This window comes from Numida meleagris, chromosome 6, assembly GCF_002078875.1.
Source record: "Numida meleagris isolate 19003 breed g44 Domestic line chromosome 6, NumMel1.0, whole genome shotgun sequence".
Classification (NCBI taxonomy): Eukaryota; Metazoa; Chordata; class Aves; order Galliformes; family Numididae; genus Numida; species Numida meleagris.
This window is the reverse complement of record NC_034414.1, coordinates 60,266,284-60,287,017: the sequence shown is the minus strand read 5'-3', so window position 1 is coordinate 60,287,017 and position 20,734 is coordinate 60,266,284. Positions and strand designations below refer to the sequence as shown.

Below are 20,734 nucleotides of genomic sequence, written 5' to 3'. Positions count from 1 at the left end.
TTTTGGGAAGTTTATCTTTTGGACAGCAAATAGGAGATTCGCTCTGGGGACTGAACGCTAAGGTATTTTAACTTCTTTTACACAGGACTAACTCGTACGAAGAATGAACTTGGTCGCAGTGAGGACTTCATGAAGCTGTATCAGCAGCTTACAGACATGTTTTCAGACACGTACCAGAATTCAGCAAATGGAAATGTTTACAAGAGTAGAACAGGTCGGTATTTCCCCGTTGGGGACAGGACATTTACTTCCAGTTTAAATGAAACACCAAGTATTTCTGCACAGTCCGTAGATGCGGGAAGTCATGCATTTTGAATCACCTGGCGAGCCTCCTTTATTCGAGATCATTTTCCCCTGACTTCTCATGGTGTTTCAAAGGTTAAAGTAATATTATTTGACTGTGTACCTTTCACAGTGTGACTGCGACAAGGTAACAGCGTGCTTTAAGATAATTAGATTTAGCAAACGTGCTTCTGCAAGTAGTTCACTGCAGCTTTTGTTTAGGTGAATGCAGTGAGTGTAGGCATCAGCAGTCTGTATTCCTGACGCTGGAGAACTGTAACAGGAGAAAACGAACTTCACTGAATCCTTATAGTGTGGCAGTTTCATTTGTATCTCTAATTGCTTTATGTCTTTTTCAGCGATTGAAAATAAGAAGGAATTTATTTACAGTCATCCAAAATTAAAGAAATTGGAGGAAATAGTAGTAGAGCACTTCAAGTCCCGCAAGACGGGATGTTCTGGTAAGTACCAGCAGCGCAAAGAAAAAGGAGTGAACAGCTGAAGGTGTAGACAAAAATGAATGGAAGAGCCTCCTGATTTCATTTGTTGAGGTACTTCTTTATTGTCTTGTGTGTTTGTAGTAGCAAAACAGTGCCTCTTCTCTTTCAGTCTTGTCCTGTTGTTTCCAGGAAAAAAAAAATCAAATATTTCAAAATTAACAAGCAGAAAAACCCATCAAGTCGTCATTATTTGTCTCTCTCTTACAACTCTGGTGAAGTCTTGAAATTGACATCTGTAGGGAACGATTTAATACAGGTTATAGCTATAACTAGCAGTGAGAGCATTTAATTCATGGGCTTTGCATATACGTGTTGCTTCTGTGAGCTGAATATAACTTGTGTTGTGTAGAAATATGAGGATACTGCCAGTAGTCCAGTAATTATGCCTGAATTGCATTTTTTGTCCAAGATGGAAATACTGTAACTCTCCTGATCTTTAGCTTTCTCTGGAGATAGTGTAGCTGATGCCATTCCACTCAAGTCATGAGTAAGGTTCTTGTAGGCAGGGTGCACAGATGAATACTGTGCCTAAGTAAAGTAATTGGCTACAGTATTGTGCTCTAGGTTGTGTTTCAGTGTGAATTACCTGGTCTGTTCATGGATATTCAGAAGAAATTTGAAGAACTGTAATAGAGCATTGGAATGCAGTTTAAGTTCTTGAAGGGAGACAGCTTTGACAGTGTCACAGTAGGAAAGCTGCCAGTGTTGTCTTGCTGCTGGGATAGCTTCTACTTGTGCTCTGGAAGATACCCCTATGTGTTTTAAAGTAAAGTATTTAAAAGTGCACTGCCTAGAAGACAAGTTTTGTCTCTGTGTAGCATTAAGAATATGCTTTTGGTTAAAGGCACCTTGCTAAGAAACCCAGTACAGATGCAGGTCTTCGTGCCTTTGCTTTGAATCACTGGCTATCTTTGCCACTGAACTGAGAGATGCAACATTCAGAAGCAACAGAGTAAGGGTGTAAGGGAAAGTTCTGAACATTTCTGCTGTTGTGGGGATCCTATGCTGTAGAGGTGGACGTAGCTCGGGGCAGTAAGTCACAGAAAGCTGTGACATGTCCCTTCTGCTGCACCGTGCTCAGTGCTGGACTAGTGCTGTGCTGCTGCCCATTGCTATGTCCAGCTGACTTGGTCTTGCACTGAACACTTCAGTAACATCTCAGTCACATTGTATGCTCCTTGAAAAAGGCATCTTTAATGTTATTTCAAGGCACTTGCCACCAAGCTTGAGCTTTTCAAGGTATGTTAATAACGTTACCGCGGACATCAGCCATTCTCACTCTAGTTGGTGCAAATTCTCCAAAATTTGAGTGCTGCTTTGATTCCAGAGAGGAACTTTTTGAGCAGGTGTATCTAGGAGCATTTTCTGGGAATTTAAGGTTAGTCTAAGTAGGCTGGGAGGCCCATAATTAACACTTCACTGTTGTTTTTTTTTAATTTAACTGATTTGTTTAGGTTTTTAAAAATAATTTTGTTTAAAGAAAATTTCTTTGAAAAATCCAGGTGCCATATACTTGGGCAGAGTCTAATTGTTAAATCAGGTGAGAGCTGTGAACGTGTCACTTGTGAGACGTGCCCTCTGATTTTCTGGGGGGTAATTATTTTTGTATCATATAGAAAAGTATTTTTCTGTCTTTTTTTTTTAATTAAACAGATCAAACCACGTCTGGAAGCACATCTGCGAGCGCCGTGGACACCAGAGTGATGATCTTCTCATCATTTCGGGATAGCGTGCAGGAAATTGCAGAAATGCTGTCCCGGTTCAGCCCCGTTGTTAGAGTGATGACTTTCGTTGGGCACTCCACAGGGAAGAGCACAAAGGGCTTCACACAAAAGGAGCAGCTTGAGGTAAACAGGTGAAACTCGCAGTTGGGAGTATTTGTAGGGAGTATTAATTGTGTAAATAAAAATGTGGTTAGTGCTATGGATTGCATGGTGATGGCTGAGACTTCAAGCGTTACTGGTAAATTCCTTGGTGGTTCAGCTGCTTTTGGATTATCCAAAACTGCACTCACTAACCAGAGTGTATGAATAGAAATATTTGATAAGTTTACGTTATGTTAAGAAATGCCAACTTTTATGGTTTTGAACATCTGTGGAAATATCTCAGTCACGGAATCATAAAATGGCTTAGGTTGGAAGGGGCCTTCAAGATCATACATAAATTCTAACTGGCTTTGGCAGTTTTTCTTTCCTCGTAGGTAGGAAAATAAAGTTTAAGAAATTAATTGTAAAGCTGAGAAGATCAATTTTAGAAATACGCCACGGTTAGAGTCAGAATAAGGTGTTCCTTATTTCCTTTGTTTTCGAATTGAAGGGTCGCATCGATAATATTAGTGCATGGTGTTTGATCACAATGAAGGAATTGACGAATTTCAAAAGACTGACTGAGCTTTGTAGGCTTAAAATACAAATTTATTCCTTTTTCAAAATCTGGCTGAACCTAGAAGAAGTGCGTATTAGGGGCCGTCAGGCTAACCTCTTAAATCCGGATGTTCCTGTCTTCAGGTGGTAAAACGCTTTCGTGAGGGTGGCTATAACACCCTGGTGTCTACGTGTGTGGGAGAAGAAGGTTTGGACATTGGGGAAGTCGACCTCATCATCTGCTTTGATGCCCAGAAGAGCCCGATCCGGCTGGTGCAGCGCATGGGCCGCACGGGGCGGCAGCGGCAGGGCCGGGTCGTCATCATCCTCGCCGAGGGCCGCGAGGAGCGGGTGAGTGCGGAGCTTCCTCCTCGCTGGGAAACCCCGGGGGCTCCTGTGTTGGGTTCTTGGCAATGGAATGCTCGAGTGTCGACGTTTTACCGGCGTTTGGCCTGGTTCCATGACGAAGGGGACGGGGGACCCACAGGCCCACACCCTGGGAAAAGGGAAAAAGGGTAAGGAGATGGCCCTGAGAGCAAAGAACAGCGGCAACAATCTGAGGAGAAACAAACTAATTTACTAAAATAAGATATCGGAATGCAAAACAACACACTATAGTACAATATAATTACAATTTAAGCTGATAAATCCAATACAGAGAGAGAGAATGTCTCAAAATCAAGGTAGGCCTTACTCTACTACCGACGATAAGACGGCTGGAGAGCGAGGTGCTGCCAAGACGAGAGACGGCAGAAAAAGGGACGAGGTCTCGTGATCTGCAAGTTTTTATACTGCGAGCTTCTATCTTTTCCCTCCGGCTGGAAAATGGTAACAGAGGAGCAAAGTGCCGTGGGGACTGTAGTAGTCCTTCTCTTCTGAGAACCAGGTACATCCACTACATGATGTTATGATGTGGAATACCAATAACCGAAAATCACAAAACCATGACATCGTGCTACAAGCTGGGGCACGTGGGAGCGCGCTCAGCAACGTCTTAATTGAGCATGCTGGAAGGTGTGATAGCCCACGGTGTTCATCGCAAAGTGCGCGTGCCTTCTCGGTGCTAAGAACTTGGACTTTCAGGTGGGATATTAGAAAAAATGTATTATCTGACAGAGCGGTGATGCACTGAAGCAAGTTGCCCAGGGAGTGGGAGAGTCACCATTGGAGCCGATCAGTGGAGATGTGGCACTGAGGGGCATGGTGGGGGTGGGCTGGGGTCGGGCTTGGGGATCTTGGAGCTCTTCCCCAACCTTAACGATTCTGCGATTCCAAGCCTCTGTCGTCAATAGTGCTTAGTTGGCAAACGATGAACTGAGATGCAGGAAGCACAGTTTTTTTGCCGAGGTTACAGAGCAGGCTGTGGAGGAGGTGGGAATGCAGCGGTGAGAGCTGGGGGCCGGCAGTGCCTCGCTCTGAGCTGCTGACGCCGCCGCGCTCTCAGAGCAGTGCTTAGCGGCAGCAGCTTGCGCATGACGTCTGAGGAGATCAGCTTAAGTGGAAATCTACTTTTGCTAAATTCCTGAATCTCAGCACTCAACTCTGACTATAATTAATCTTCTCTGAGTGCTGGCTGCCCCTTGGGAAACGAATGTACTGGGGGGGAGCTAAGCTGGGAGCTAGGAACCGATCTTCAGCTGTGCCAGCGGCCCATCCAGGGTCAGCCCGCAGCTGCACAACCACAGGCTTGGGACCCAAGATGACACAGTGCTTAGGTGGGAGGAGGCATGGCAACCCCTGGGTCAGCTCTCTTTGGTTAGATTGGTTGCAGCGTAATAGGAAGCTGCACTTGCACATTTTTCATCTTGCAACGCCATCTTGAGTGCCGGGCATCTGTAGGCTCTCCCGCACTGTTCTGCCTGAAAATGGATTTTGTTCTCTGTTGGGTTTATTTTGTTTACTTGCTAGGTTGGTTCTCAGGTGGGTCAGGCTTCATGACAGTGGAGTCTGAGGTCTGTGTAAGCTAATTGCAAACCCCAGGTTTCAGAGTCTTACTAATATTTGATTTATTCCTGTCAGCGTTGTGCCTCTGATTTAAATTTGTAGGTAGCTGGAATTTAACTGGCCAAAAGAATCCTGTCTGAGGGGGGGGGGGGGAAGCTTATTTGAAGGGAAGAGAGTTTGAAATGAAGGTGAATGGTATTTGTAAAGTGGTATTTTCTTATGCTGCTTATGAAGACTGAGTACTGCTGAGGGTTACGCTCCGTAATGGGATATCGATATAGTCCCTGTAATTCCTTGAAGTTTCCTTTGAGCAGTTGTATTTCTATGGAGTTCTTCTGTGTTGTTCAAAAATCTTGTTCGAATTTTGTTCCATAAAACCACTTTTTTTTTTTTTTAACCTGTGCCAGGACCCCAGTATTTAACAGAATGTCTGAGGGGCAGTTCAATGAAGCTCACCATTAACGCATCCCAGCTTTATTCAGGCAGAGTCTCCTTGTGTCCATCTCTTCGAGCCCTGGTTTCCAACTTCAGCTGTCACAAGAGCGTCGCTGCTGCCCTCCCCCCAGCAGAGACTCAGAGCAATGTGTTAGGGCAAGCCATGTGCCGTGGGGACTGGTTTCATGCCTTCGTTTCTCTATTCTTGTCTTGGTTTCTCCGTTGCGCAATGAAAAGGAAGTGTAATTAAAAGGACTCGAAGCACGTATGATATGAACAAATAACTTTATAGCTTAATTTGCTTGACCTCCTTTCATTCTGATGTAATCCAATTTACATCATCCCTGTATCTATTGCAGGTTGCAGATTCCTTCAGGCGAGGGCTGTGTTTCTTTCAGGCGTTGTGCCTACATCTGGCTGGCTTACAGAATATAAAAAGCTGCATGTTATCTTTGTATTTTGTCTTATTTATTTCAAGGAGTTCTAAGACGTGTCTGCAATTTAAAGAACAGTTACTGTTCTTTGGCACCTCTTAGACTGTTGTTTTTGCATGTCCTGCCTAGGCACAGATCTACGATAATTCAAATTTAGTTTGACTTACCTATGTTATTATGGAAGCTCTAAAAATAAAAAAGCAATGACAAGGACTTGCAAGCTATTTTTAAAGTAACCATTATCAGATTTTCTGTACAGCTGTCCTGCTTTATTGTTGTCATCAAATCCTGCTGCTCTGCTGTGGTTCCCATGACGTGGAGGCATGCTGCCAGCCCTGAGCTTGCAGGTCGAGAACTTGACCACACCATTTTGTTGACCTAACCGACCATACCCACAGCAGAGGGAATATGCTTACCTCCCCGGCCCTTCCATCATGATTTGTTCTAATTGTGTTTGGAGGAAAAAAAGGTGGTGATGGAATATAATGTAATGAGGTTCTGAAACACGGGGAGTTCCAAACTCGCACAGGGGAGAACTTCTTTACTGTGAGAGCAGCAGAGCACTGGAACGGGCTGCCCAGGGGGGTGGTGGAATCTCCTTTGGAGATACTCATCACCTGCCTGGATACCCACGTGTGTGACCTGCTCTGGCATGGGCTGGGCTGTTTGATCTGCAGAGGTCCCTTCCATCCCCTGCGATTCTGTGGAAGACCTCACAGACACTCGGGTGTTCTTTTGCTTTTGATCAAGTCCCTGCGCGTTTCAGCAACGTGTGACTTTTCCTTTTCTCTTACAGACGTACAATCAAAGCCAGTCCAACAAAAGGAGCATCCAGAAAGCTATTTCAGGAAACAAAATGCTTCATTTTTACCAGCACAGCCCACGAATGATTCCGGAAGGCATAAATCCAGAGTTGCACAGAATGTTTATTACTGCTGAAAAATACGAACCGAACAATTCAAGAAAGCTTTCCAGAGGGAGACCGAGTTCCCTCCACCATAAATCTGCTCTCTTCTCCTGTGTCACTGGTAAGAGGATTATGGTGCTTTCTGTAAGCACTCTGCAAGCTGCTATATCATGTTGTTATCTTACAGCATATCAAAAGTGCCTGCTCACGTGAGTTTGGGTCTCTAGCAAAAGTGCCCTCCTGGCAGCCAGAACCTTTCAGCTGTGTTATCCTGCTTTGATTCTGCCTTCTTTCCCTTTAACATCCTCACATAACAGTTCTGTCTTTAAGTGTCCGTCCTTCAGATCAGACCTTTGTTTCATCCTTCTCCATAGAGCTTCCCATAGAGTCGGTGGCTGAGGGTCAGAAACTTGAGCTACAAACAGAAGAGGCAAATCTTAATGTCTGCTGAAGGCTTCTGGTATGCCTGTGTCAGCTGGCATACTGATCACTAAGTGTTTAGTGATGATTCTGTACTGGATTTGGGTTTGAGCTGTAACATCTAGGGTTGATGCTTCTATTAGTACAGGAAGTAGGTCTTTTATACTGTTGGAAATTACAGTGAAACAGAAGTGCTTGAAAACTAGAGAGTGTTAAGGGGCAAAAAGGCGACAGCAAGGATAGGATCCTTGGACCTCCAGAGGTCCCTTCCGTCTTCAACTATTCTGTATTTTTTTGTGATTCATAATTGCAAATGCTTTTGGAGAAAAATGAGTTTGAAAAGAGAAATGGCTCCTTAGCTGGTTCACTTACATGGCACTGGAGTAAGATTATAAGCGAGGATGAAAAAGTTAAATTTTACAAATACTTGGAAATCATTCACAATCTCTTTTATAAGTTTTATTATTTTATTTATTTTATTTGCCTCTTCTCTCTTTTAACTAGTGACAGGATGAGGGGGAATGGCTTCAAGTTGTGCCAGGGGAGATTTAGGCTGGACATCAGGAAATACTGCTTTTCTGAAAGAGTGGTCAGGCGCTGGAATGGGCTGCCCAGGGAGGTGGTGGAGTCACCGTCCCTGGAGGTGTTCAAGAAACATTTAGATATAGCATTGAGAGCCATGGTTTAGTGGGGTTATTGGTGGTAGGTGGATGGTTGGACTGGATGATCTTGTAGGTCTTTTCCAACCTAGCTAATTCTATGATTCTGTGATTCTATAAGTGCTTTTAGCACTTTAAAGACCAACAGCAAACGCTTTGAAGGAAGAAGCTCCTGGAAGACTGGAGAAACTTTGCATTTCAGTATCCAAGAGTCAGACTTAAAGGTTAGTGGTTTTTAAACACTTCTGAACACAGAATTTCTCATTATCAAAAAGCCTGATTTTCTACAAAATCATGTAGAAATTACCAGTTTCCTCTTTGGCTGCAAAACATCAGCGTCCTTCATGGCAGAAATGTGAAGGGGAAGGATTAGTATCAGCAAATGAGTCTGTACACACCATCCTCAGCCTCACCTCTCTGTGAGTCTGCCTGTGCTGCAGACACAGCTGTGGCACAGCTGTGATGCTGCTCCTGATCACAACGTTTTTCAGTGCCTCTGTAAGGCGTGCTTATCTGGGTTTTGCACGCAAGCCAGGTGGTATAAAAAGATACGACTTGCAAGAACAAAGAGCAGAGCGAAACGTGGAATGAATCACTCCGGAAAATCTGTCCGTCTGTCCTAGAAAAGAGGTCCGAGAGGCACAGAGTGCATAGAGCAGGTAATTGGCTGAGCATGTTTCCTGCTGGGGGAATAGCACTCGGCAGGCTGTGATAATGACCAGGCTCCTTTTGTGTGAAGTAGGTTAGCAGCCACCGCAGCTGAAGTACGCAGTGTATGTGGTTATCTGTCCCTTGCTGAAGATGGACGGGATTGACTGCCTATCCTGCAAACAAGTGCTACAGGAGTGTAAAGTACTGATACTTTCTTCATATTCAGCACCAGCTTTGTGTTCAAGTCGCCTTCGTTACTGTATGAAGCAAGCACCTGCTGCCAGTTTAAGTGATAGTCAAGGCAAATCTCAAAAAGAAGAGAAAGTTCTTCAATTTCTGCATTTTCTTCTTATTCAGGCGTTCCATTCCGTGTTAGAAAGTTGGAGGTGGTAGCTGTAATGAACAAGCTGCGAATGTTCTCATTTATCCTTCCTTGCTTTTCGCTTGTTCTTGGGGTTCATCTGATGTTCAGATTTGTCCATGGCAAACCTTCAGTCTGCTTTGTTTTCCATCCCTGTTTGACAGCAGCTATGCTTTACAGGAAAATAAGAATTTGAATGCCAACTTGAGCTCCTGCTTTCCTCGCTTAGCCCGAGATGTCCAAGTGTTGGGGTCAGACTGTTGGGCATTTCCCTATGCCTCATGGAATGGTTGTTTCTGGAGAAGGGAAGAGTTGAGCAGCCTGCAATTCAGGCATCAATCTTTGTTCTTTGCAAGCTAGGGGGATTCCCTTCCATTCTCCTTTCTCACGGAGACCTGTTGTGTTTTGTCATGTACAGAGTACGTTGTCTTGCCCAAAAAAATTTGTTCTGCTCAGGAACAGAAACTGAATAGCTCAGTTACTGGGCACAGTGCTTTGGCAAGTAGCTGTTACTGAATGTTGCAAGCTATTGGAGGCCTTCATGCCTATGTAATGTTGGACGGTACGATCCCCATGCATTGCTTTGGCAGATGGTGTCACAGGATCCTCTTGCTTTGTGAGAACGAGTTGTCCTCTGGATCTGTGACAGGAAAACTGAAGTCATCTGTTGTTCTCACTGTTTCCTTTAGTGTGTCTGGATGGCGTGTTCATCACCTGAGCTCTTAGGGAAGGTTCTGGTACACTGTTTTGACACCATCTTCAAGAGCAGCAAGAGCTATCCCAGACCAGACCTGTTTGCCTGGGAAGTTTTATGCTGGCATCTGCTTTTTCCCATCTAGCAACTTGCTGTTTGAATATGCCTCCTTGGTTCCTGGGCAGGCAGCTCTGTTACTTCTTGTCTGAAGCAAGGTGGTGGAAGCCCCTTTGGACCGGCCAAGGGCGTTAGATTTTGGCTACAGGTGGGGACTCTTCCTGGCCTTTCCTTTATCCCTTGTCCGGGCAACAATGCCCAGAGCTCCACGCTAATTCAAGACTGAAATACTGTCTTGGTGTTTGGGTGCCGGATAGTTATTGCTCAACCAAAGCTAGCACTTAACTGTTCTTTTAAACAGCAGGAGAGGCTTTTCTGATAAACGTTCCTTGATTTTCGTTTCCTGCAGATCTCTATTCCACCCTGAACTGGGTCCCCGAACCGTGTGTTAGTTACAAATGAGTTTAACATCTCCTAGGCTCGGGTCAAGAAGATTCTAGTAGCAACGACCATCTTCTGGGGTTGTTTGTTTGTTTCGTTTTTTAACCATGGTCTTAAAAACGTCAGCATTGGTTAGATTTTTTCCAGCTGTGGAAGACTGGACAGGAATTGAGGCTTGTACTCAGCACTTCTGGGGACCTGGTTTGGAGTCTCATGTGCTTCCATGGAGATGCATTCTTTGGCAGAAGTCATTTGAGAGGACTGAGAGGTACAGGCCAATTCCTCTTACCTAGTGTTAATTCAGCATAGGGTGCTGGCTGCCTGTTCTTCCCAAATCCTGTCTCAGGGCGGCTGTCAAATCAACCTGATGATTTTCCTCCAAGCTTCACGCATCCAGGCTGCAAGCAATCACATTAACTGCTCTTAACAACGATGCTTCGGATGTTCCTTTGCTATTTGCAGAGGGCTTGTGGGGGGGGTTGAAGGGGTGTCAAGCATTTTTATTGCATACAGCTGGCAATGATTGGAGCGGTTGCGTTGAGGCTTGCTGTCAGACTGCCACGGTAGCTTGGTTTCCTTCTCATCCCTGGAGCTCTGAGCCAAGCAGCACCAGGGCCTTGTCTTCAGGCAGCTGCAACACGAGCACTTACTTGGCTTTCATCTGGTGCTGATGCTCACAGGTGCCTCGTGCTTCCCACTTGGTGTTATGAGCATCAACAGAACTAACAACCCCTCAGTTTCCTTTCCTTCTTCCTGGGAGATTTTTGTAATACTTTCGTTTCTGTCCTCTTGCTCATCTACACGTCCTTAATGGTTTAAAACAGAAAAGAGATCTAGTCGAGAAATATTTTTTGTCATTACAAAATAATGTTGTTTTCCGATGTTCAAAGACTAACTCAAACAAACAAGCTACAACGCTTCCCCAGAACTTACTTGTAGCTTGTCCCTGCAATTACATTTACAAATCACTGAGAATTACATTTACAGATTCAAGCCAGATGCTTTCCCTGTTTGTTATACCGTCTTCGAGGCCAGCTGGTGTTTGCTGAGTTAAATGAATGTCTCTCTACTCCTATCTGCCAATGTTTCTTTACAGGAGGCCTTCCCCAAGACAGCCCACAGATGGGACTATAATTATAACACATACACATATCTGGTTTGATGCTTTGTTTCTGACAGCAGATTCTCTGCACCTGATTTTGCTTGTGGCAGAAAGGAGGTATTTTCTTTTGCCTGGTGCTATACAAAGTGTTTTCTTTTTCCTTCTATGTGTTGCTTTTCTTACAGTACATAAGATTTTCCCCTCGTTTTTCCCCCCTTCCAGGTCCAAAGGAAACGCGCTGTCATGAGAATTGGTTTCTGTCACCTGAGGAATATGAAATATGGGACAGACTGTACAGACTTAAAGAAAGTGATGGAGTAAAGGAGCCAGTGCTGCCTCAAACTCGGTTTGAAACCTTAGAAAACCTGGACGAAACATCAGTGAGTTTAACCTCAATATAATGGGGTTTTTTTGACATTCAGGCTAATGGAAACACTTAACACAAAGTTAACTGTGAGTTTGAAGGATGCCTACTGTACAGATGGAATTTTGAGAATTTCTTTTAAGTTTCTGAAGTTCAGAATTTAGGAAGTAGATGTTTGAAATGAGTTTTTGAGGTGACATCTGTCCATCAAAAACAGGAAAAAAAAAAATCACCCGGTATCCAGTGAGGTCTGTACTGCTTCTAAGACGTTCTAGCAGGATGCTGTGTTCATGAAGGCAATGTATCACGGTTTTTCATTCCCTTGTTTATGTAACCATACAACTGTTACTGATAGGAAATTCAAGTTGTACAAGCTTTCTTTCATTCAGGGAAGAAAACAGGCAGTATTGTGTCATTTCACTGCTTAAAACAACCTGTATTTCCAGAACAGCTCTGGCACCAAAAGCCTATAATTTTTTATTTCCCACCAGACTTAAGCATTTGTGATAATATTCAGATTCTTTCCCTCCCTCAGTGTACTTATTGTCCTTGACGGAGAGGTGGGCGTTGGTTTTGCTGAACAATTTCTTGACTAAAATCTCCTTACCAATCTTAAATTGCAGAAGTCTGAGGAGGAGGCAGCCCATAAGCTGTCCTTGTCCGAGTGGAGCATTTGGCAGAATCGCCCTTTTCCTACCAGCATGGTTGACCACTCCGACCGCTGCTACCATTTTATCGGTGTCATGGAGATGATAGAAGTGATGAGACAAGAACAGGTGAGGTGTTCACATTTGAAAACATGCACGTCTATGTAATGCACTGTTAAAATATTTTAAAAAAAAAAAAAGCTCTCATTCTGTCCGGTCAGGTGAAATAAAAAGTGGGAGTCAGCGAGCAAAGTCACTAAAAGCAATGCGAGGGAATTGGAAATAGGTTTGTAACATCACAGGATCATAGAATAGTTAAAGCCAGAGGTCCCTCTGCTCCCATCCCATGCCAGCAGGGACACCCAGAGCTGTGCCCAGGGCACGGCCAGGGGCTTCTGGACATCACCAGAGAGAGACCTGCCATGCCAGCGTGCCATCACCTGCACAGCACTGAAGTGCTTCTTGATGAGGGGGATGTATTGTGCTCCAGTTTGTGCCCGTTGCCTCTTTTCCTGGCACTGGGCACCACTGACAAGAGCCTGGCTCCATCCTCCCTGCAGGAATGTGTGGGCATTGAGGAGGTCCCCGAGCCTCCTCTGCTCCAGGCTGAAATTTAGCATGTACGTGCATTAAAGGCATCCCATAAAAGTGATTTGCATGTTTTAAGGCAAGTGTTTTGAGGCTTTTTGTTTGTTTTCTGTAAAAGCTTTAATTAAAAATCGAATCGCTCCTAAGAATTAAAGGGTAAGAGGAGTGCACTCAGCAAACATGGATAAAAACCACTGGGGAGCTGACAATTTTGTTTGCTAACTTTCATATGTGGCTTATATACCTGTATGTAATGAAAGGCACATATGTACGTAGCAATGCACGTGGGTCAGTTGAGAGTACCTGAAGACTTCAGTTGTTCACTGCAGTATTTTTTTCTTCCACTTCCACTCATATTGCTTTTTACTGTGTTGAAGTTTACTAGGTCACCAGAATCTGTTGCTGAGCTGCTGGAGTTTTCTGTATAACTGATTGAATCAAGGAAGAGAACAGAGACATTGTAGTTGTACTCCTTGCTAGGAGAGTATATTAATGGCAAGTTGTAAATAGATTCTTGGAGCTAAGATAAGCTTCTCCATCACAAACAATGGCATTCGTAATTTCTTTCTAGGGTCTGTGTTCCTAAGCTTGGGTCAAGAACACATTGTGAGAGGGAGAGGACTTCGGAGGGGGGGGAGTTCAGGTATAGAGAGAGCTGAAGGAAGTCAAGGGACAAAGCAGTGCTTAGAAGATTAAAATCGTTCATCTAATTGAGAACTTCACTCCCCACTACCAAATCAGGCATTTGAAGCATTTGTGTTCTAAGTTCCATTATTGAGAATGCATTGGTACCAGAAGACTGTTTCAGGTCCCCAAGTGCTTTCAAAGTGGCAGTACGTGCTATACTCACATCTGGTACCTTTAAAATAATGCAGAGAGCAATGTCACCAGCTGCCAAGTGAGCCGTCAGCCTTCTCCCTGAACTCTCCCAAAGCAGATGCTGAAAGCTATAAGCAAAGGACAGTGCCAAACACTTGCTTTTGCAAAACTTCTGCAGAGAGTCAAGGACATCAGAGCCTCCTTATAATTTTTTTCAGAAAACAAAAAATGCAATGTTTTAATTCTTTTGTCTTTCTTGACGGTGGTTTCTTGCATGAAAGCTTTATTAAATTTTTTCTTAATTTTCTTAAGTCACCTCTAAAAGACAGCAACAGCCTTCCCAGGACAGCGTGTCACCACCATTGTCTTACTGTAGAGTGCTTGTTTGTAGAAGAAAATATTAATTAAAAAATGTAAACAGAGCAAAATAAAATAAGTTTAGATTTGTAGGCAGTGCTTTAAATTTTTGCATGCCTATGAAGGCACCTTTGTATAGGTGAGTATGTATCAGCCATGTTCCTGTCTCTGGCTCTGTGTGGCTATGAGCAGCTGTGCTGGGCAAAACTGCAGCCCCGTGTGCCTCTCTGCCTCTGTACTGCTGAACTCTGGGGAGACGGTGAGGTTTAAAATCGTGCTCTTCTGCTAGACTTGATTCAAACCTTGTTTGCAGTCCTGTCCCATTTCACAGTGAGACCCTGGGATGCATTGTGCTTGCTCAAGGCACGGGCAGCACAGGGACGAGGCAGCGTTAGCGTGCTGTGCTGGCTCAGTGCATTGCGGGTGCATTATACGTGCTCAACAGAAGCACACAGATTAGGTCACTCTGAGCTCCAGCTCTGTGTTTTCTACATGACTTTGTGCTAAGCATTCTCGGTTGAGGCTGTTTGTGCAGCAGATGGTAACGCTCACAAGGTTCACCTTACTTCAGTATTTGAATGTGTTCTGGAATAGCAGGAAACGCTTTTATGAAGCGGTGGGGCTGGATAAAGGGATGTTACACCAGGCTCTGGGAAATTCACCTTGAACAGAAGCTAAGCCTGGCAGAAGATCTGCCTAAAATGTTGGTGGGTGGAAACAGGAATGTTTTAGCAGAGCTTCACCAGCTTTTGTAGGTGCTGCAGTTACTGGGCACCCATGTTCCTACCATAAATATTCCATAGCCAAATATATCACTGCTAATCTGTCTGACGTTAACTGACGGCTCTTAATGGCTGAGGGATAAAGATGAGTACAAGTCAGAGCTACTTCCTTAAATAACCGCGACAGGCAGCTTCAAACCACAGTTCTACCCATTATTTTATTACTTAGGAGTAAATTATAAAAACAGGCAAACCGTTATTTCGCCCTGGATAACCGAATGATCTGGAAGTTTCTAATGGAGCTAATTATTTCTCGGGAAGAATCTCGTTCAGAGATCAGTAGCAGCTTCTCAGCAGCCAGCTGAGGGGTATGGAGGTGTTCTCTGTGTCACAGAATGCAGCTCAGACTGTATCAACACTGATGTCATTTTCTTTTCCTTGTACTCGTTCCATTAATGTTTCCAAGAAACCTCCAATGCACTTGTGTTGTACGTAACATTTACAAAGATTCGAAGGCTTGCATGTTTTTAAATGGAAGAAGTGAAAAATGTGTGAAATAATCACAGTTGTATTGCATTCGTATGCTTTTAATAGTTTAGAGAAAAAGTAAGCACATGGGAAACCTTTCTTTATTTGCTTTCCAAAGTAAGAACCCTGCAAGAGGCCCATCCGCTGCAGGAAAGCCTTTAATGCCTGCGTGCCTTTATTACTGCAGCCACGAGAGCTGGGCAGATGGGCCTGGATTTACCACTAACTACAAGCAGGGATTGTCCTGTAACACGGTAACAAATCAAGTTGTCCCTATGCAAAATAATAGCTTTTCAGCATTTCTGAAAATTAAACTGTGCCTCTGGAAACAAGGTCAGGGCAAAGCAATCGCTTTTACTGAAATGCTATTGGCCCAAGTTTCTGAGGATAGGCAATGGGAAATATTGATGTGCCAAAGCATTTCTTATTTTCTGGGAGGCAGGCAATTGTTAATGACTCTTAAAAAGTCTTAATGTTGTCAGATGCAGGAGTACCAACAGGAGAATCCATCTCCCACTCAGGGCTGAACTTGGAATTTTCAGTCAGAGCAAAGGTTTTCCTTGGAAGGAGAGGAGAAAAACCAGCATCTCCCGCTGGAAGGATTCTTTCTTTCTCCCTCAGGTACTCTCTGGTACCAAACACCTGGGGAGCTGGTGTTCAGGGGATGAAGTCAGAACTGCCACTAAAACCATCTGTCCATTCCCATCTATGTTGTATGTTATGTTGCCTGGAAGGACAGCAGCTCTTTGGGTGGTGCAGCCAGGTTGTTGTGGTCAGCAGCTCTGTGTCCGTGCGGAGACAGTGATGAGTGCCATCTGTATGGGACCAGGGGGCAGGTGTGAGGAGTGGGCCCACCTGAACATAATGAGGCTCAACGAGAAGAAATGCAGGGTGCTGCATCTGGGTCTGGACAATCCCAGCCATGTGTATGGACTGGGGGATGGATGGATGGAGATCAGCCTGTGGAGAGGTACTTGGGGGCTCCGGTGGATGAAAATTTGGTTGTGAGCTGGGAGTGTGTGCTTGCAGCCTAGAAGGCCAACTGCGTTCGGGGCTGCACCAGCAGAGGGGTGGCAGTGGGCAGCGAGGGGACTGTCCCCCTCTGCTCTGCCCTCGAGAGGCCCCACCTGGAGTACTGCATCCAGGCCTGGGGCCCAGCACAGAGAGATGTGGGGCTGCTGGAGGGGGTCCAGAGGAGAGCACGAGGGTGCTCAGAGTTTGGAGCACCTCTCCTATGGAGACAGGCTGAGAGCTGGGGGTGTTCAGCCTGGAGCAGAGAATGCCACAGGGAGACCTCGCTGCGGCCATCAGTACCTGAGGGGAGCTGATAAACAGGAGGAGAGTGACTTTTTACGTGGGCAGACAGTGATAGGACAAGGGGGAATGACTCTAAGCTAAAAGAGGGGAGATTTGGGTCAGATGTGAGGGGGAAATTCTTTACTCAGGCGGTGAGGCCCTGACACTGCTGCCCAGCTGTGGGTGCCCCATTCCTGGAGATGCCCAAGGCTGTGGATGGGGCCCTGGGCAGCCTGAGCTGGGGGGCAGCCAGCCCATGGCAGGGGGGTGCTGGGGGACTGCAAGGTCCCTTCCAACCCAACCGTGCTGGGTTCATGGGGTGAAGTTCCTGACAAAGGGAAGAGTGCTCCAGAGATACCTTCAAGTTCCAAAGAACCTGAAGATGCTCTCCCGGATTTTTGAAGTTTTAAATCAGACATACTTTGAGACATGTTTCCAAAAGACCTTTTCTCAGGAGATAATGAATCAAGGTTAAAAATGGTTCGAATAAGGGCCATGAAGTGGATAGCATTTTAGGCCCTCATTGGCAGTAGCGTGTTTGTGGTTGACACAGTATTCTAAGATGGGCAAAACTTCTTTCCCGACCAGAAAGAAATAATTTAAGGCAGCAAATGGTATTCGTTTACCGTGTTCAAAACAGGCACACTGAGCTATTTGTGGAACTGCTGGTTTTAGCTCTGGGCAGCTGTAATAGCCTGGGCTCCCAACCTGGCTTAGACAGCAGAGAACAGATAAAGCAAATACTTTCTCTTGGGATTCTCAATAAGGTGCAATGCAGAAGTGTCCCTGCTGGTACTTCATTGCAAAAAAAATAAAAAGAAACAAAAAACAAACCAAGAACAGCAATGCTTCATAGTGTGAGAGGGGAAGGAGTTTTGCTTTATCCTTAGGCAGTGAGGATGCCAGGCAGAACCTCAGCTCTCCAATTAAAATAGTTTCTTTGTGCCATACCGATTCTTCTGATCTTATTGCCAAAGCATTTTGAGTCCAAACTATGATTAAGACCGTGTTTAGATGGTTCCAACCTTTAATTGCAGGTGCTTTGTGTTTAATGATCCTGTGGGGTTTTGTGCTCACAGTGAGAACAGGAAAGATGGATTAGGCAAAAGATTTTGGGGTGTCAGCCATGTGCAAGGGGCAAGGGGATTGTGCAGACTGTGTGGCACCTGGAAGGGCTTAGCTGTGGTGCTTGGAGGTGATGTTCCTGCTGTGCTCAGGGGTGACTCCGTGTTCCTGAGCAAAGCTGCATGCAAGTCTCCTTGGCCAGATTCAGGCACACCAGCCAGAAAGACGTTTTTCCACCTACATTAAATGTTCTCAGTTTTCTGGAAGCCATAGCGTAATATAATATCATACAGAAACCAAGAGGAATGTAACACGTGTGATGTAGGGTTGCCAACCTTAAATCTGCAGGCAAGAGCAGCTTTGTGTGCGTTCCATGTCATGATATCCATAGCACCATTGTACACCTGTGCCTGCTGTTTCCAGGTTCTTATCATTAATGTTTGCACTCCTGATGTCCCTCCCCTCTGTTGGTGTGGGGCTGGAGCATGTCCTGGTGATCTGGATTTGTAGGTTCTGGCTACTGCTCACCTGTGTTGTTTTGTTCCATCGTAGTATTTGATTAGATGCTGGGGGAGGAAGGCTGTGCACAGAAGTTTTGCATTTAGATCTGTGAATTGAAGAAGTAGTTGCACGCTGTGTTTCGCAAGCTAAAAATATGTAGGAAAATAATTGGTTGGTCGTTCCTTAAGCTGTTACGGAGAGTGATGTGGCAAAGCTCTTCTGCACAAGGGTAAGTGGCAGACCACTGGTGGCTCTTGTAGGAGCTCCTGTGCACCAAACGTCACTGAAGATGCTGTTTGCATTTTGAGGGGCATGGAAACACAGGAATGATTTTGCTCTCTGTATTTTCATGGAAATTAAATAGTGGTGTTCAGGTCACGGAATCATAGAATCACAGATTCGTTAAGGTTGGAAAAGAGTACTGTGATCACCAAGTCCAACCATTAAGCTGTCACCACCGTGCCCACCGAGCCATGTCTCCGTGTGTGCTTCTACCCAGGCTAAGGAAGTCAAAGGGCAAATATCAACTGTAATGACCTGTCTGTATGTCAAATAACAGAGCAGTCTGCGCTACCAGCTCACACACCTCTAATGCTAACTGGCTGTCACTTCTGTCCAGAAAGTTTTGTAAAATAAGCAGATATGAAACCTTGGATTTGTTTTCTGACGCTCCTGTTGTTCTGGAATATCCGCTCTGCCTCTTTGATGACATTACCCCATGACTGGTAGGGTGCAGAAGCCTGATTTTGCTAATAAATCTTCCTTTCTAAGTGTGTTTTTAGTGCTCTTATTGTACGTTTGCTGCGTAGCCAGATGCTCTCTCCAGCCGATGTGTCAGTAAAATTAGTATAAGCAGCTAAATGAGCAGCAGCCAGCTGCCACTGAAGAGGAGCAGATGGTGTCCTGCCAGGAATTCCCAGCCACTCTGATCAGCAGGGCCCGGAGCAACGGGACGTGTCAGACAGTGACTTGGGTTTGAGGACGTGTTTGTGGTGGCAGTAAGAGGAGGAGTTGGTGGTGGATTGGCTCCAAAGAAGCTGCCTGAAACCAAGACAGTGATAGAACTGCTAGATCCATCGGTAGTGGCTTGTTGGCAGCAAGAGAAGGAGCACAGCTGCTGCGGAGCGAAGTTGTGGTTCCTATGTCATTAGACTTCTGTGATGAATCAACTGCGGGTAATTTTAAGAGTCACTGGCTGTGTATAATGAACTTGAACTTCCCCAGAAAGTTTTTGACGGCATTTCCTCCTCCAGACGATCAGGAGAAGCTCTTCTAGTAGGAATGAGAGTTGCTGGAGGAGAACTGATTCCTCTCTCATCCAGAAGTCATCTTCCAAAGCGTGTTCAGAGAAGGACAAGAGAGCTGTGAGGGGTCTGGAGCACACGTCTTATGGGGAGCAGCTGAGGGAGCTGGGGTGGGTCAGCCTGGAGAAGAGGAGGCTCAAGGGAGATCTCTGTACAGCTCCGTGAAAGGAGCGAGGTGGAGGTTGGCCACTGCTCCCAGGTAACAGCGATAGGTTGAGAGGTGGTGGCCTCAAGTAGTGCCAGGGGAGGGTCAGGTTGGATACTGGGAAACATTTCTTCTCTGAAAGAGCAGTGCTGCACTGGCACAGCTGCCCAGGGAGCGGGGATGTCACCGTCCCTAGAGGTGTCCCAGAGCCGTGGGGATGTGGCACTGAGGTCAGTGGGCACGGCGGGGTGGGCTGGCGTTGAGCTTGGGAATCCTAGAGGTCTTTTCCAACCTTTGAGGTGTGGTTTAACTTCCTCAGTGAATGCGTGTTAAAATATCCATTCTATTCAAAGCAATAATTGCAGCCTAAGAAGTATTTAAGAAGCGTAGGGAGCGGGGGAAGAACGGCCATAAGTGCTCAGATGTAGTTTTGTCTTTCAGAATACACACCAGGTCTGCGTGGTAAGGGTCGTGTGTGCAGGGCAAACACGAGGGCTTCCCTTGAGCACTGGGGGGGTCAGACGGTCCCTGTGGAGATAAATACAAACTGTTGTCATTCACACAGATGGAACGTGCTGCTTTGACGTGTGCTCTACCTGCTCGTGAATAGTACTGCGTGAAAACCACCAGCCTTGTTGTTGTAATATTATTACTAATATTCAAGCTGAAACCTAAGTTGACCAGAAAATAGACCCGAGTGGCTGCATGCGTTGGCAGTGTTCACTCAATGGGGTGTAATGCTCAGGGTGAAAGTTAAAAATTCAGAAGCCTTTCTTTGCTAGATCTAGCTCAAAGCAGCTCTGAAAATAGGTCAGGGAAGATGGGAATGCCAATTGTTCGTGCTGCGCTTACCACGGTTTTAATTAAAACTTTCAATTAAGGAAGTTATAAACGTTAAAATCTGTATCCTATCTGTTGACAGACATGTTGTTTCTTTTTTAAATAGCAAAATCACCGAGGTTTGGGCACTTTCTCTTTAGAAAGTGTACATCCAAAGTGGCTTACGAGGAGGGAGAGGTTAACTTCAGCTTTGACATTAGCAATATGCTTAAGTTTAAATGCTAGAAAACACATAGACATAAGATATTCAAACCTTCAGAATTTTTGTGTACCTATATCTCCTTTTTCCTTTTAATTTTCTGCAATGG

General features: G+C 45.1%; 1 protein-coding gene across 4 annotated transcripts in view; it reads left to right on the top strand.

Annotated features, from left to right (window-relative positions):
- Nucleotides 1–20,734, top strand: part of FANCM (Fanconi anemia complementation group M) — a 61,259-nt gene that overhangs the window by 24,215 nt on the left and 16,310 nt on the right. For all 4 annotated transcript variants that reach the window (XM_021403041.1, XM_021403042.1, XM_021403043.1 and 1 more), the window contains exons 7-13: nucleotides 86–214; nucleotides 642–743; nucleotides 2,436–2,629; nucleotides 3,290–3,496; nucleotides 6,755–6,986; nucleotides 11,473–11,630; nucleotides 12,238–12,390. In XM_021403041.1, coding sequence (XP_021258716.1) covers nucleotides 86–214; nucleotides 642–743; nucleotides 2,436–2,629; nucleotides 3,290–3,496; nucleotides 6,755–6,986; nucleotides 11,473–11,630; nucleotides 12,238–12,390 — 1,175 coding nt within the window. The remainder of the gene's footprint in view (nucleotides 1–85; nucleotides 215–641; nucleotides 744–2,435; nucleotides 2,630–3,289; nucleotides 3,497–6,754; nucleotides 6,987–11,472; nucleotides 11,631–12,237; nucleotides 12,391–20,734) is intronic.